The 16558-nt window shown below is 43.8% G+C and overlaps 1 protein-coding gene across 6 annotated transcripts in view; it reads right to left on the bottom strand.

Annotated features, from left to right (window-relative positions):
* The window catches only part of GRIA2 (glutamate ionotropic receptor AMPA type subunit 2), a 102801-nt gene extending 86882 nt beyond the window's left edge, over positions 1 to 15919 (bottom strand). For all 6 annotated transcript variants that reach the window (XR_008933511.1, XM_056855699.1, XM_056855695.1 and 3 more), the window contains exons 1-2: positions 15775 to 15919; positions 14774 to 14914 (exon numbers count right to left, since the gene is read on the bottom strand). Coding sequence is in view for 5 of the 6 variants with exons in the window: in XM_056855699.1 (XP_056711677.1) it covers positions 14774 to 14914; positions 15775 to 15868 (235 nt within the window). In the remaining variant the exon portion in view is untranslated. The remainder of the gene's footprint in view (positions 1 to 14773; positions 14915 to 15774) is intronic.
* Positions 15920 to 16558: the final 639 nt, after the last annotated feature.

Genomic DNA, 16558 nt, shown 5'->3' with positions numbered 1-16558 from the left:
CTGCCCTGCAGCTCAGCTGAGAGGGGGGCGTGGCAAGGTGTTCGGCCACAGCCTCCCCGTCCAAACTGAAGACGGGCGGGGTGCCCGACAAACAGCTGAGCTGCAGCCCTCAGCACCCTCACCACGGCAACACGACACAGCCCTAGGCAGACGCGACGGCTCCGCGCGTGCCCACAGAGAGGGCTCGGCGTGCGTGCCATAGGTTCGCCAACACTTTCCTACACAGTTTATGTAATGGAAAGTGTTAATAGTCAGGGTAAACTGACAGGAAGGGGTTAACTGGCTTGATTCTAACCAACTTGCAACTTGTACGTCCACTTCCTTTCCAGGCAATCCAGCTAAAAACTCCCTGCACATTTCTTTTATATCTCTGCAATGAATAGGGCTAGAGGCTTAATTATTTAAAACATGAAAGCTGGGGATTCAATGGAGGGGAGGGAACTATCCCCGTATGTCTCCTCAGTAGCTACAGGCTAGCTGCAGTGCCTGGAACAAAAGGCTCCTGCATTTGATTGTTCAACCTGATAGGAAATAGATTCTCTCTTCCCCTGTTCAAAGCAAGGAATGGAGTCCTTTCTCATCTACTTGCCAACTTCCAGAAGCTGGAACCAGAAGATAAGGCTTGGGAAAAAAGCTGCAATATCAGGGAGAAAAGAACTGAGACTCTATGCCTCCACCATCCATTCTGATGGATATCACTAATCCTTAATAGATTTTGACTTTATAAATGTTATAAACAAACTGCATTAACTCAGACAATGCAACACAAAATCTGTTTGGAACATTTGTCCTACTTTTAACGACTGTGTAGGTTAACTGTAAAGCTATGCCAAGCATTAAAAATAGTTTCATATCCCCTGTTCTGAATTAGACCAAAGGGATGTAATGTAGACGGTCTCTTTTTTAAGCCTACTACTTTTCTTCTTTACAGAGCACCCGCTTGGGTATAATAAAATGACTTTTAACACTATGCAAATGTCCAAGAGGTGTTAGGGAAATCTAAAAAATTAAGGCTGCAGTTTTATACCTAAGAGTTAGCTCCATTGAGCATAGCAGAATTTGCTTCTGAATATACAAACAATTTCATTGTAGGTATTCAGCTATTCACATAAGAGCAGAGGGGGGGTAGAGGAATGCGGGTCACAATATTGGTAGCTATCTGTAAATGTACAACCCCATAGACTTATAGTTGTATAATACAGAATATTCTGTGTTTCTGGTTGCTGTTTTTTTAAACTGGCTTTCAGCTTTGCATTAAGGCCCTATAACTTAGACAGTCACTATACTACAACTTAGACAGAGTAAATCATCACAAGCTTTTGCGTGCACAAATTAGGAGTGTGCATTTGTGGGGAGAAGGTAAAATTCAGATTTCCAATTGGGGGGCAGTCTCATAACCTTAATTTATGGATCTCTCATGCTGGTTCGTGTTTATTTTCATGTTGTTGTTTTTCAGATTTCTGGATTTATGAGCCCTTTGTATCTTTTTGAGGAAAAGCGGATCTTTCTGGGTGTCTGGAGTAGGTGTTTTTAGAGCAAATGGCACCAACACAGGAAACCACGACCTCCCTTTCCCCTAAATGTCTCCCAGGAATGGAGGACAATGAATGGAATTGGGCAAGGGGGTCCAATTTCATGGTCCCCTGAACAAGGTGTCCCCAACAATCCTGTCTTCCATGGTTTCCTATGCAGAAAAATGTCACGCTTCCCTCTAGGTAGTGGTCCTGAACCCTTTTCAGCTTGCTGATACCTAGGGTTGCTAGGTGGGTGGTTTTGGCAGGCAATTGCACTGGGCTTCTCCAGAGCAGGGATTGCATGTGCACACAGCTGCACGTGACACGATCACGTCACTTCTGGGTTTACCCTCCAGAAGCGCCACATCGCTGCAGCTGCTTTAGCACTCAACCCCCCAAAATGCCAAACCCAGCAACCTGGCAACCCTACCACAGTCTCAATCTTATATCCAAGTGAACCCTTTTGCACAATGCAGCCTATTACCTGCACAGAAAACCCTCTTGAATAGTTCAGTTTTGCCTAGTTTGCAGAAGGACCCAAAAAGACATTTTGGAGTATATTTTTGGCTCAGGCATTTCGGTATGGCCATCTCTAGTGCAAATGAGTATTCCATTATGTGTAACTAGTGTGCATTATTTGTTGGTCGTCTTATGCAGTCTGACTGCACATTTTTATATCCTATAATCCACCTTGACCCTCAGCGAGAAAAGTGGAGTATAAATAAACAAGCAATAAATAAATAAATTGTTGCTCTCAATAACAATAACATAATAATAAAATAATAAATAAATATTTTGTTGATAAACATCCCCTCTGAAAGCAAATACCTAAAGATAATTCTAACTTCATATTCTGTACTGGAAAACAGTGAAGTAAATTACATTCACTGCTGTAGACATTTCTTTCTCCAAAGCTTGAAATATTTTATCTAGATTTAAAAATCTGAAAATAGCCTGTAGGCTAACTGACCAAGCTTTCCTTCCTTTTTGAACTAATTGATTGATATGGAATTTGGACAGGGACTGGTTGTTTTAAATGTGTTGTAAACTTTCAGATTTGGGACTCATGATTCCTGTAAGTTCTTATGTGCCTACCACATGTTTCAGTGGTTCTTCAACCCAGAACCCATTACAAACAGATCTGGCATGAGTGAATGAGTCAGCCTCCCCTTGGCAGGATGTCTTGGTGCGGGGGGTCCCTGCAGAGCTGTGAGATTTAATTTAAAATGGAAAAGATCAACCTTCTGTTGAGCTAACTGGATTTGACTTTCAAGAACTCCATATATTACCTTTGTGCCGAGAATATAGGAATAACATGCTTCTTTTATGACACTTCTACTATACCCTGTAGGAAACTCTTCCAGAAGGGATTTAAATAATTTTTGCTGTAGAAATACATAAAGTAAGCATTATCTCAATGGGGATTTTATGGAGTATCAAAGATATATCAATTTCCTTCCCTTTTGTCACTTTTGATGATTGGTAAGAGATAATAAATGGTGTTCCATAAAACACTGGTTATAATGGATTTCTTCAAGTGAGCCAAGGCAACACTATACTTTTCAACGAAAGCTGGCATTTTAATTGCAGGATCATGTACCAATTTCCCCAAAAATCATAAATACTGAAAGTTCTATGTTTCCAATCATTATCTTCCAAAACTCTGATACACTGAAAGGATTCATAGAGTTATATACACCAGTTTTTTTTCTTGTCTGTAGTACCACCAACTCTCTCACAAATAGCAGACGAGATTACAGACTAAGTTTGTTAGCTCCTGAGCTTCAAAGGGCCAGGTATCAAAGAAAGCCAGCATGGTGTCATGGTTAGAGCATCAGATTAGGATCTGGGAGATTCAAGTTAGAATCTTCATGCTGCCATGGAAGCTTACTGGATAACCAGTCACACACTCTCAGCCTAGCCTACCTCACAGGGCTGCTATGAGAACAAAATGGCGCACAGAAGAAGAGGGTTGCCAGCTCTGGGTTGGGAAATACCTGGAGAGTTTGGGGGTGGAGCCTGAGGATGGCAGGGAGGGACTTTAATAAGAAGGAACTGACAGAAAATGCTCTACTGGTCTGAGAGGTATGCTAACAGGTCTTTCACCACCATGCTGTAAACCTTATCTCATAAGAGGCCAACAGAGATCAATGTACCACATTCCAGGTTCCAAGTATATTTCAAGTACAAAACACAAACTATGATCACACAACTCAGACAGGTGAATCCAGACTACAAGCCACATGCAATTCACGAAAAGGTGATATATTATTTAGACATTCAATATTTAGAAGTAGAAATGTAAAATTTCTGGAAATGTTGAAGCTACAGAAAAAAAAAACGTGTCTCCCCCCAGAAAAAGCAGAATTTGGGATGGGGGGAATGGAAATATATGCAATCCTTACTGTCCTATCAAACCTAAACCAATTTTCGTGCTTTAGCAATATAAACTTTAGCAATTATAACTTACTTAGCAAATAAAATTGCAATATTTGATATATTTATGGAATGTAACAGTTATAAATGTAAAATTACAAGTATACCCAATGCTTGAGAGAAAACTGCAAACTGTTCCACACTACACTTATCTTAGCACACTTATATTTATTTTTACTATCTGGTTAGAGAGAGCTAAGTTCTCAATGAAACTTTAAGTTTTTCTCTGAGTTTCTTCCCTACCTCCTTCTGATCTTTTTTGTCCCCCCTGCAAGGCAGGGAAATAAACTACTTTTTACCCAGCCTGTGGGTAAATGTACCACAATGGTTTGAGGGAGAGCTGAAAAGTTCAACTACGTCAGGTCAAAAGGACAACAGAAGGCATGCAGCTGTTGAGAAGCAATGAAAGCCCTGTATGCTCCCCTCATGAAGATATGGTATCCTTCTAGGTGCAGAAATACATATTGGATTTAAGAGCTGCAGTTGCCTACAGCATGCTCACGTTGTCTTTAAATTCATATCACTCATTCAAAAAGAAAATATTTAATGGGAGTTTTATAGTATCTCCCAAATAAATAAAGTCCTTGAAAAAAAAGGGGGGGAAGCCATGGTATTTTCCTGATTTTTTCTGTTCCCCACCCCCCAGGCTTTCACATCTCTGTTTAGAAGTAGTGACAATAATACAATTAATAATGACTGGAATGAAATTTCCAAATCTATATTTCAATGAATTTGATATTGATCCACAACGTAAACTGAGCTTTGGTTTGCAGTGTAACCTGAGATTCTGCACATTCACCTAACATGCTTGTTAAATTAAGTCTACTTTTAGTCCTAGCCATAGACAGTCAGAGACGCATGCAAGGACTGATTTTAAGGCTCCACAGAACTGCAGGCATGCTCCGAGAGGCTTCAGAGCTGCAGAGGGGGAAAATGCAACTGGCCAACCACTGAGCCTGTCCGCCAGTCTCTTGGGAAATTTCTTGACCCAATAGACGGGGGCTTATGCAAAGGCTTCGTATGTATTCCCTGCTCACTGGTTTCTTTTTTAGCCCCCGTTTTCTTGCACTTTATAGGCATGGTGAGCAAAACAAACAAACAAACAAACAAACTCCGTGTCCTCTCAAATGCATTTCACACTGAGGTTTAGGGAGCAACACTGCTCCCCACAACCTTTTCTCCCCAAAATAATTGTTCCTGAAATCCTCAGAGCATACATGCCCATTCCAGGCAAGGAGCACACAGAAAGATACCAGCTTGTTCAGAGAGAATTGTCAGATGTTTGACATTTGAATTTGACATTGGTCCACAACATAAACTGAGATTTGGTTTGCAATGTATTCTGAGATTCTGCACATGCACCTAATGATTCTGCACATGCATCTAGGATGAAATAATGTAAAACCACTCTCTGAAAATTATTGAGCGAGCAACTCCACTGGCATCAATCCACTTAAAAATAAATGGAGCTATTGCTTTACTTCTTAACTTGCTGTTACAAACAACAGTCCAGGCTATTATTGACTACTCAATTTATGCTAAGCTACATTCAGTCCACTTTTTGAATGTAAAATTTTACTTTGGAATTCAGAATTCTGCTTTAGACTTGTTTTGTTAGACAGGAAAAAGCAGCTCTCAAAAACTTTAAGCTGTCAGATATTGTGAAATATTAAATATTACTGCATATTAGTTACTGAATAATAATTTATAATTTATTATTAGGTCTATGACCGCAGTCATGGACCAAGGGAGGAAGAAAGGAAGGGAGAGGAAGACGAGGGAGGATAGGAAGCATAATACATAGTATAATACAATCCTAAGTTAACAATGCTAAAAATTAGGTGTCAGCCCAATAAGTAAAATTTCTAACTAAAATAAACTGGGGGCGGAGTGAACTGACTAAAAGTTGCCAGAGGTAGGCGTTGAGAGTTCTTTCTTCTTAAGAGCAGCCACTCTGGCCAAAAAGCGGGCAACATTCGATGAGGCTGCACCATTAGTTGAGTCGCCAAGCAAAAAAGGCAACACCCAGGCATGTAGAGGGAGGTTCAAGCTGGTGAGGATTGGAGCAATAAGAGCATCTCTATCTTGAGACCAGAGAGGACAGCGGAGCATCAAATGGTCCAGCGTTTCAATTTCGCCCGTGTTACATGGGCAGAGATGGTCCAGAAAAGGTATCCCGGTATATCTGCCCAACATGACCATGGATGGAAAGGCATTTAAACGAGCTAAAAGGAGAGCCCAACGATGTGAGAAGATTGAAACCGTAAAGTGGAACTCTGCAAACTTCTCTGGTGGGGGGAGTCCCAAGACCAGACCGGAGCAAGTACATCTGGCCCTCCCAACCGTACTGGCCCAATCGAACTCCTTCAATCTCTTTAAGATTGCCACTAAATGAGATGGAACCAGGTTGTCAGAGGAAGTAGAGATTGGGAGTCCCAGTACTTTTAGTTTTTCCGCTATCAGATTCAGCCAGGGGTTGGGGGCTGGGGCCGTTACTGAATAATATAAAATGTTAGCCCTGAACTACAATGGAGGGTAAGCATTTTCAAGAACATTTTCTTCCCCATGGACAATGGGCATTTCAATAATTTTTCATACATTTTTGTGAAAAGGTAAAACCTGTTCACTAGATTGTAATGGCCTACAGTCTTATACAATAAACTACTATTACGGTTCACAACCCAGCAGGTTTGGGAGGAAGAGGGAATATGTTTCCATTGCTACAGGCTTATGTTTCTTCAGCCTGATCAAGTCACATATATTTGCTTTAGACAGTGGGTGGTTCTGTGCCTTTAGATGGGAATCCAGATACATATACATTATAGGAATGCCAGCCTCCAGGTGGGGACTAGAGACATCCCAGAATTACAACTGATATCCAGACTATAGAGCGCTGGAGAAAATGGCTGCTTTGGGACTGATGTCCCCCCTCTGGGTCCATACCCAGAACTCCAGGAATTACCTGATGTGGAGATGGCAACCCTATATATACCCAGATACAATGTAATGTAGTGTCTCAAAATCCATACTGAATGCAGACATGTGAGTTCAAATGTGTAGGGTTGACAGGTCCCTCTTCACCACCAGTAGGTTTTTGGGGTGGAGCCTGAGGAGAGTGGGGTTTGGGGAGGGGAGGGACTTCGATGCCATTGAATCCAATTGCCAAAGCGGCCATTTTCTCCAGGTGAACGGATCTCTATTGGCTGGAGATCAGTTGTAATAACAGGATCTCCAGCTAGTACCTGGAGGGGTTGTGGCTCAGTGGCAGAGTATCTGCCTGGCATGCAGAAAGTCCCAGGTTCAATCCCCGGCATCTCCAGTTAAAGGGACTAGGCAAGTAGGTGATGTGAAAGACCTCTGCCTGAGACCCTGGAGAGCTGCCGCCAGTCTGAGTAGACAATACTGACTTTGATGGACCAGGGGTCTGATTCAGTATAAGGCAGCTTCATGTGTTCATGTGTGTTCAAATGTGGGTGTCAATATGCAGCATTTTTAAAAATGGGATGTGCCTGTGGATCCCCTGTCCCTATGCACATCCTGTAACAATTAGCTTTGTGTGTTATTCACTGGTAGAGCTGGCTGAGGGCTAGGGTTGCCAGCCTCCAGGTAGGGCCTGAAGATAACCTAGACTTACAAATGATCTCCAGACTGCAGAGATCATTTCCCCCTGGAAAAAATAGTGCTTTCAAGTATAGAATTCTATGGTATTATATGTTGCTGAGGTCCCTCACCTCTCAAATCCCACCCTCCCCAGATTCCACCCTCCATATCTCCAGGAATTTTCCCAACCTGGAGCTGGCAACCCTAGGGCTGATGAGTTCCAGTACATCACCAACAAAGCTGAAATTAAGGCAGGAAGCACGGCCTCGCAGTACTTCTACAAGATGAAGTGATATTCAGCCAGAAAACTTCTAGCTCATTGTCGAAATGCGGACTGTTAACCACCTAAGGAAAAATGACTTGTATTTTTGCTTAAATTACCCTGTAAAATGCCATGACCTTTGATCTTGAGTTTTCATTTAAAGGCTGGGGAGAGCAAATTTTTACAAGCCGTTGCAACCGAATGGTCAGAATAAGGACATTTTAAAAAAATGTTTAAGAAACCAAATAGAGAGCACAATGGACTGGATCCAAGCATTTCCTTCCACTAAAAGAGGAGTAGACTTACTTAGTGAAGGAAAGTCATTGGATACCACTCATGGTCTTGTGGCTTTTTGCTATTAACACGTTGTTTAACTGTTATTTCTAATATTTAAAATGAACTTTTAGGCCCACTCTTTCAAAGTCTAGTTATAAAAACATACAGAGGGCTGCCTAAACCTTTGTACATTGTCATCAGTTTCACCCGCTATTACAGAAAGAGCTGGATAAAGAGATCAGGGTGGCCTTCCTATTGCTAGGAAAACTCTGCCATCTGCTGGACTCCATTTTGCCTGCAATCTTGTGAATAGGCTCAAAGGCACACAGAGGCTTGGTGAAAAGAAAGCAGTTTTATAAGGCTCTGTCAATTATAGCATTATCAGCCACATTTAAAAATTATTAACATCCTTTTTAAATTTTAAATGACTCATTTCATTTTTAATATTTTCCCAACAGGTTGTAGTAAAGGCATTTACAAGCATAAGTAATTGCTAAATAAGAATAGTAGCCCACTCACAGTAAAAATATTGGGAAGATTTTCCTATAAAAGCCTATTATGCGATATGTTTGATTTCCCATAGGTTCTTTTGTAAAAGTTCGCCAAGGAAACCACCTGCCACAGAATCTCTCTGCTCAGACAAAACTCAAAGAATAAGAAAACAGTAAATACCCTTAACAGCACAGTCCTAAACATGTTTCTTCCACTGAGTTAAAAGGGATAATGAGGGTTGATGCATCAGGTCTGGTCCTTGAGTGCAAACTGCTTAGCTGTGCTTAGCTTAGCATCCTTGTTAAACTTTCAGGGCTTGTTCTCTACTGATAACATACATGTTTATCATTTGATAGCTCAAGTTGCATCGTTACAACTTCCATGCATGGATGGGACTTCAGAGACATACAATCTATGGAACTTCCATATTATCTGATGTTATCTCAAACACAATGCTTTCCCATAGAATGAGTTCATTTGTGTAGCACAAATAAACCATAGCAACATCAACTGATTTGACATGATGTGTGAACCAGCCCTCTGAGATTATGCCTTTTGACAGGACTTAATTGTAGGAAGGTTTTATCTGTGATTTACTACCTGTTCAGTGTGATTATGACACACAAAAAAAGCCATTTTGTGAATCCCCTGACCTATCAGCTGCAATGCACAGGGTGTGCATGTGAGAGAGTCCTACTCCTCTGTGATTCTTGTCAGCAGACTGCACCAACTCTAAAGTATCTGATGATCTTTGTCACTTGAATGTTCCTCCCAGTCCTCTGTTGCTAGTGTCAGGGACATCTTTTTGAAGTTGAAGTCATAGATAAAATACCTGTTTTTTGTGCTCGTTTTGTATAACAGCTCATATATTAACCTAGTTGCATTTATAGAGGCTTCAAGAAATCCCTGCAATAAGTCATTCATATTTTCAGACAAATATGCACATACCAATCCCTTCGCCCTTACTTTCAAAGCTGCCTGTGGCCTTGCCCTCTCCATCTTACCATTCTCAATTCCTCTTCATGCTCTGAGTAGCTTTCATTCCTCCAACTCGGCTACCCTCAGTTTTCTGCAGGTCTCCCACTCTCACCACAATTGGGTACCACAATTTAAGAAAGATGTAGACAAGCTGGAACGTGTCCAGAGGAGGGCAACAAAGATGGTGAGGGATCTGGAGACCAAGTCCTATGAGAAAAGATTGAAGGAGCTGGGTATGTTTAGCCTGAAGAGGAGAAGACTGAGAGGGGATATGATAACCATGTTCATGTATTTGAGGGGCTGTCACATGGAGGATGGTGCTGAGTTGTTTTCTGTTGCCCAAGAAGGCCGGACCAGAACCAACGGGTTGAAATTAAATCAAAAGAGTTTCCGACTAGACATTAGGAAGAATTTTCTAACAGTTAGAGCAGTTCCTCAGGGGAACAGGCTTCCTCAGGAGGTGGTAAGCTCTCCTTCCACTGAGGTTTTTAAGAAGAGATTTGATGGCCATCTGTCAGCAATGCTGATTCTGTGACCTTAGGCAGATTATGAGAGGGAGGGCATCTTGGCCATCTTCTTGTCACTAGGGGTGTGTGTGGGAGGTAGTTGTGAATTTCCTGCATTGTGCAGGGGGTTGGACTTGATGACCCTGGTGGTCCCTTCCAACTCTATGATTCTATGATTCTCCCAAATGATTCTGCTCTTTTTCACATCTCATACAAGTATTTGGAAGGCAGTTTCAAGCATAAGGGGCCACAGGAAAGGGTTCACTTTCTCCCTTTCTGCCCTTTCTGCCTGGATCTACTTGTCTTCACAACTGCATGATGCCATCTTCCTTTGACTCTGTCCTCAAAACGCACCTTTTCCATCAAACCTTCAGCACATACCCTTAGTTCCCCCTTTCTGCTGAAATGAGCCTATACGGCATGTGATTGGAATGAATGCACATTCTTCCTTTACTTAGCTTTGCCTCCAGCTCTTTTTCCTCCCTTTGATGCCTACCTAAAATTTTATATTTTATGCTCTTCTTGTATTGCACACTGAAGGTGCTATGCAAATAATAATAAGTACCCAAGGAGATTCACTACAAAATCCTGGAGGAAGCCATTGTTACATTATATGAGTATTACTAACATGGATGCCATGTGTGAGAGAAATTAACTAACCCACATAGTAATGAAGGGTTCTATAAATGGAAATAAATGTTCATTGGAACAGAGCCCAAATTTACTGTTACCAACAAAGCAAAACATGGTATTGATTAGTAATATTATTTCACGTAATAAATTCAAACCCAGCTCTCCTCAGTCCAACACATCTTTCCACTAAGTTATACTGGTTGTTAGATGTATATTATATATTGTATTACTATTATTCAAACCACTGTCAATCAATCAATTCAAACTATAATGGAGCATTCATACTGATGTGACTTATTGACACCCAGATAATAAGGGCCAATGAAGCAGATATAGCAGATAAGAAATTCACCAATGGGCCAAGGAGGAAAAAAATGCATAACCTGCTACTCCAGGTGGTAGACTGCAGCCGTAAGATGGTCTCATTTCAGTCAATATTTAAGTGAGAGAAAGCTGATTGTGGGGGGAGGAGGAACAATCGAATTCAAGAATTTGAGATTCAAATGAAAGCTATCTCATCAGTAACCTTGTTATCCTGTTGTTACACACAAAATGTATGTTAAATGTAAAACATTAATATATGTCTTTTGAATCAGAATAATGGAGGAGCCACATCACTACAATGAGGCTAACAACAATTGAACCTAGAGGCAAGTCAGTATATCATCCCTTTCCACAGATTAACAGGTCCTCCACAAAAGCAAATAGGGAAATTCTTGCTGACAGTAAAGCTCAGCTGGAACGTCCCTTCCTGGTACATGTCCAACACAAATGGCTTCAACTCCCCATCCTTCCGCCATTATTTCCCAATATAGGCCCACCTATGACCTCCTCTCCTACTCAACCATCTTCAGCCATTCATTTCTTGCTTCAATGTATCTCAGAACCCCTGGATTTCACAGTGCCCAAACTTCTTCCTTCAAACCCTTCATCAAAACCCTCCTTCTCTAGGAGTTCCTTGTCCAAACTTGATATTCAAACCCAACTGCAATGAAGGCTATATACTTGCAGCTGCATTCTCTCACATCTGTTATTTTTTCAGTATTGGCCTTGACCTTCTCCCCATCCCATCTGTCCCCTTCCTTGATTCTTCCATTTTAAATTCTTCCACTTTAAATTGTAAGCTTCTTGGGGCTTACTAGGTACACAGAGAGATAATAATAATAACAACAACAACAATAATTAGTAGTAGTAGTAGTAGTACTGCTGCTGCTGCTTTGTTTTATTGTTTTCTTAATGGTTGTGTTTGTTCACCTCTATTTTCAGTAGTTTACTATTTACTATTTCTTTCCCTTCCAAAATGTATATTGATAGTCCCATATGATGTCTATATATTCTTCACGGTACTTGATTTTTAGAAAAAGATGCCAGGATCCAGTCTTGCCTCAAAATCAATCATTCCTCTGTCCCAGTCCTAAAAGGGTGAAATTGGGGGAAGTGCACTCTGCACATGGTCAAAGGCCTGCTCTTCTTAATGCCATGTACAGTGGTTCTAGGACTATATGCTTTGAAACTGAGAACAGGTTTGAAGGTGATGAAGTCCATGGCCGAAACTGTTCCTTCTGCCATCTGTCCAGTTGTCCTGGTGAAGGCTTTGGTGCATTCCAGATTAACAATTTCATTGTGCCTTAAACTTCCTTAGGCAGGAAGTTATTTTATTACATGCATGAAGTTAATTCCCTTTATGAAGGCGGCTTGGACATAACAAACATTCACGCCCCAATTAAATTTTTAGTCTACATAATCTTTGGTCTCCTTGTTGGTTTTGCTACTCATTTGGATCCTGCCTCTACATGTTATTCATCCTCATTGCAGAAAACTGCATTTTACAGTCAAGTCTCTAATTTTATACATGTATATGATGGCTTTTGAATAAAGGTGGGCACATCCCCCTTCTTCAAGAAACAGAATTTGACAAGCCTGGAATCAGCCCTTGCCAAAAACACCGGTGTGAGTGAACCACAATCAAAATGCATTCCTTTAAAGTCAGTGTGACAAATTGCAATTCTAATCATCTTAGTTGGCAGAGATTTCCTACTCAGGCAAACATCTCAGTGGGTTCTCCTCTCGTCTCCTGCTTTTAATTTTTTAAGGTGCCACACCTTTACCCTACAATCATGTGATGTGAAATCTTCATTCACTGTTATTTCAATTCAGTTCTAATAAACCAACAGAAATCAGAATGGAGCATCAAGAATGATAAAACATTTTCTTATAACTAAAAACAGTGCAAGGATTAAGATCCCCGGTCTAACAAAAGCTCCATTACATGTCTTGTTTTACCTCCACTACTGAGATCATTTTGAAACATGCAAGGACTGGAGACAATTAATTCAAGCAAACATGCAATAAAGACATCGTCACTTCTTGGTTTACTTAAAAGTGAAATAATGATCACAGCTTTCAGTTTGGTAGCACCAGCCACGACCATTCATCGTTCTGCCAAGCCCATCCCCTATGGAGATGTGCTTTCCAGCTGAGTAAATTGATTTGATTAGATCATGATATTATTTTTGCTACTTGACCCTGACAATCACTGCATTGTACCTATTGAAGTCCTTTGCAAAACCCTCAGAACCTTACAAAGAAGGAATACCAAGACAACGGCAGCTGAGAGAGGGGCTGTATGTCACATGTGCACAGCGTATAAGCTTTAAAATAATCTGGATATATGTCATGCCAGCCTGATATTTCAATGAAGCAACGCTCTCTGCAGCAGAGATTTCACACGGAGACAAAAGTGGGGCCATTCTTCCCCAGAATTCAAGACCTATCCTACGCTCCCTGTCCCATTCAGTTGCTTTCTTTCAAAAACCAAAGAAGAGCTCCTTAAAGTACTGTGATTTACTGGGGAAACGGATGGAGCAGTGTAATTCTAATATGGAGAATAGCAAAAAGGAAAATGGCTGATCAGTGTCATGCAGCTATTGCTGCTCAAAGCCAACAATCCACTTATATCTGTTTTGCTGCTTCCTTGAGCATCCTCTTGTTGTGCACCTTTTACTAAACCAGAAGAGGCCTGGGGTTTGAGATTGCCTGGGGGGGATCTCTTCTTTAGCATAAGGCTTATATCCCTTTGTGGTTTCTGGGATTTAATCGAAATACATCTATGGACAAACTTGGTAGATTGCCCCATTCCATGTGCAATTGGGTACATAGGTCCCATAGGGCTTCCAGATTCCCTAACCCTTCCGCTTTGCCCACTCCAGTCCCTTGCATATCTATGCAGGGAACAAACGGTACCCTATAACAGGTAGGGCAGTCTCAACGTGCCTTCACAACAGTAGTCAGCCAGCCCCAACGGCTCTTTCCTGTTCTGAAAAGATACAGAGATGAATGTCCGGCCAGTCCGTAGAGCTGGGGCAAGAGGGAAATATATATACTTGGGTGTCCAGGGTACAGCTGCCGATGCCACCCTGTCCAGTGGGATGGGCAACAGTGTCTAATTGCCTCTTCTGGCAAGGAAAATAGCTCTTGCCCCCAGCTGATTCCTCTAGCTCCAGTGAATAGATCCTGCTCTAATAAGCCAATGCCCCAACAGAAGGAATTAGAGGTAGAATCCAGCCCAGTTTGAGGCAAGTAAGCATGCATCACTCCCAGCAGAGCCCATCTGGGCCAAAGATACCGAGCAGGGTGGAGTCCTTCCTACACCACCACCAGCCACTGCTGCAGCCAACCTTATGTAATAGATTGAAGAGCAAGAGTGATATCTGTAGAAGTCTGGTCAATTTGCACAGGAAACTGTACACTCTGGGTAGCAAGGAGTGGGAGGGGAGGCTGGGGCAGGGAAGAGGCTAGGTGAGCAAGCTGTGGAATTACAGCAGGCACACAGCAGAGGGAATGTAGCAGGAGGGGCGCGTCCTCCATAGCTGAAGGTCCTTACCCCGCCCCCAAGCCCCACCAGCTTCTCTGGAGGAGTTAAATGCCACAGTCATGACACCCACCCTGTTCATACATACACGCACACACTTTCCTTGGCTTCATGCATAAGTGCCCCCAGTTTCCACCCCACTTCTGCCAACGAGCAAAAAGGACCAACCGAAAGGATGTGAATAAAGGGAACATCCCCTACTTACAAGCATTGGTGACAGCAAAGCTGTTGGCCACTTCCAGATTGTCAATGTGGGGGGACAGGCGGAACTGCGAAGTGGAAAACTGAACCATCCCTACCCGAAAGGCGCTGTATTCCTGATCGGCTCCTCTGGGGAAGAGCCCCCCTGCGGGACGACAAACAGACATAAGAACAGAACAAGGGACACACACAGAGAGAGGAGATCAGTGCTGCAGGCTTGGCGGTGGCTAGTGCTAGTTCAACTGGGGGGGGGTTCGTTTGTAAACCCCCACGCCTGCCTCAAATCCGAGCAGCCTCCAGTCTCATGGACCCGAAGGGTGAGACTCATCCTTCTTAAAATCGGGGGGAACAACCAGCTCTCCAGAGAAAGTATGCTTTGGTGGTGGCGGCGGGGGGGGGGGCAACATTTCTGGCAACCAGCGCATGCTGCCTTTCTCACAGGAAGGGCGCGATCCAGCTCCATTTAGATCGAGGGGAGTTTTCTTTCCACCAGATTTCGGCAGGATGTCGCTTGCACCTTGGCAAACGTCATCCATGCACCAGTTAAGGCAGAGCGAAGGTTTCAAAGGACAGGCTGGTCAGTGGAACCAGGCTGCCTCCCATGTGGGGGGGGGGCGACGGCAGGGGGGCAGAGAAAATGCGAGGGAATGGGAAGAGAAGGGGAGACGCCAGGCGCTTTTCGCATCCATTCATTCCGGCAGAGAAAGATTCCGCTTAAGGCTCCATGCCAGGAATACGCCACTTGGAACCGAATGGCTGGCTGACCAAATCTATGGTGTCTCTCAGGCCACTTATGCACGGGAGGTTTTGCCTTGGATTTGCTGCTCTCTAGATACACATTTTCCCCATCTGAATTCTCAAAATTCTGCACGGGGGCGTATTTTGGAAATGTGCATCTAGAGAGTGGCAAAACCTCCCATGCAGAAATGGCCTCGATGAAAGGGGGGGTCTTTTTTTTGGGGGGGGGAAGGGGAACGAAAGACCCACTGCGAAGAGGACACTCACCTATTTGTATGCCGTTGGAGTAGACCCCCCAGATGAGTCCCCACGCCAAAGGAGCCAGGAAGAGAGAAATCTGCCGAATCTTTTGCATTGCCATGAAAAGCAGAGCCTCCGGCAAGCCGCGGAATATCCCTTCGCTTCTCCTGCCGCTGCCGCCGCCGTCCCTTCCTCGCCTGCCTCCCTCCTTCCCTGCCTGCTTCTCCCTCGGCGAATTAGGTGCTCCGCATCTCGGGCGGCGAAGGAGCCGAGCTGGAAGAGAGCCCTGCGCGGGGTGGGGGGCGCCTTCGGCCCGCTGCTGCAGCGGCCCCTGGGCCGGGAGAGGCGGCTGGGATGCCCTGGGCGACGCCGCTCCTGCGCTCCCGGCGCTTCGGTACCTCCAGCTCCTTCGCAGGCGAGAGCACACATTCGCCCGTCTCTCGCTCACACGCACACGCACATTCACACACACACACTCACACCCGGGCGGGCGAGGAGCAGGCGTGCGCGTGCGCCGCCGGGGCTCGGGAGCGCGCCTCCGCCCGCCCGTCCCCCCTCTCCTCTTCGCGCGCCCCCGCGCCTTGGGAAGAGGGCTGCAGCCCTTTGGCCGCGCCGTTCCTCTGCACGGGAGGGCGCCGTCCGTTTCAGCACCGCGGACAGCGCAGCTTGAGGCGGCGGGGACCCCAAGGGCGCTTTCACCCCTCCGGAAGAATGCCCTTTCCACCCACTTTCGAGGCGCTTTAGCCGTCGTTTGCGAGGGGACGCTGCCAGTTCGCACAGTAAAATCCAGCTGCAAAGGGCACCGAAAGTG

Source organism: Euleptes europaea, chromosome 9 (genome assembly GCF_029931775.1).
Source record: "Euleptes europaea isolate rEulEur1 chromosome 9, rEulEur1.hap1, whole genome shotgun sequence".
Taxonomy (NCBI): domain Eukaryota; kingdom Metazoa; phylum Chordata; class Lepidosauria; order Squamata; family Sphaerodactylidae; genus Euleptes; species Euleptes europaea.
Note: the sequence above shows the minus strand (reverse complement) of the source record. Positions and strands in the feature narration are given on the sequence as shown.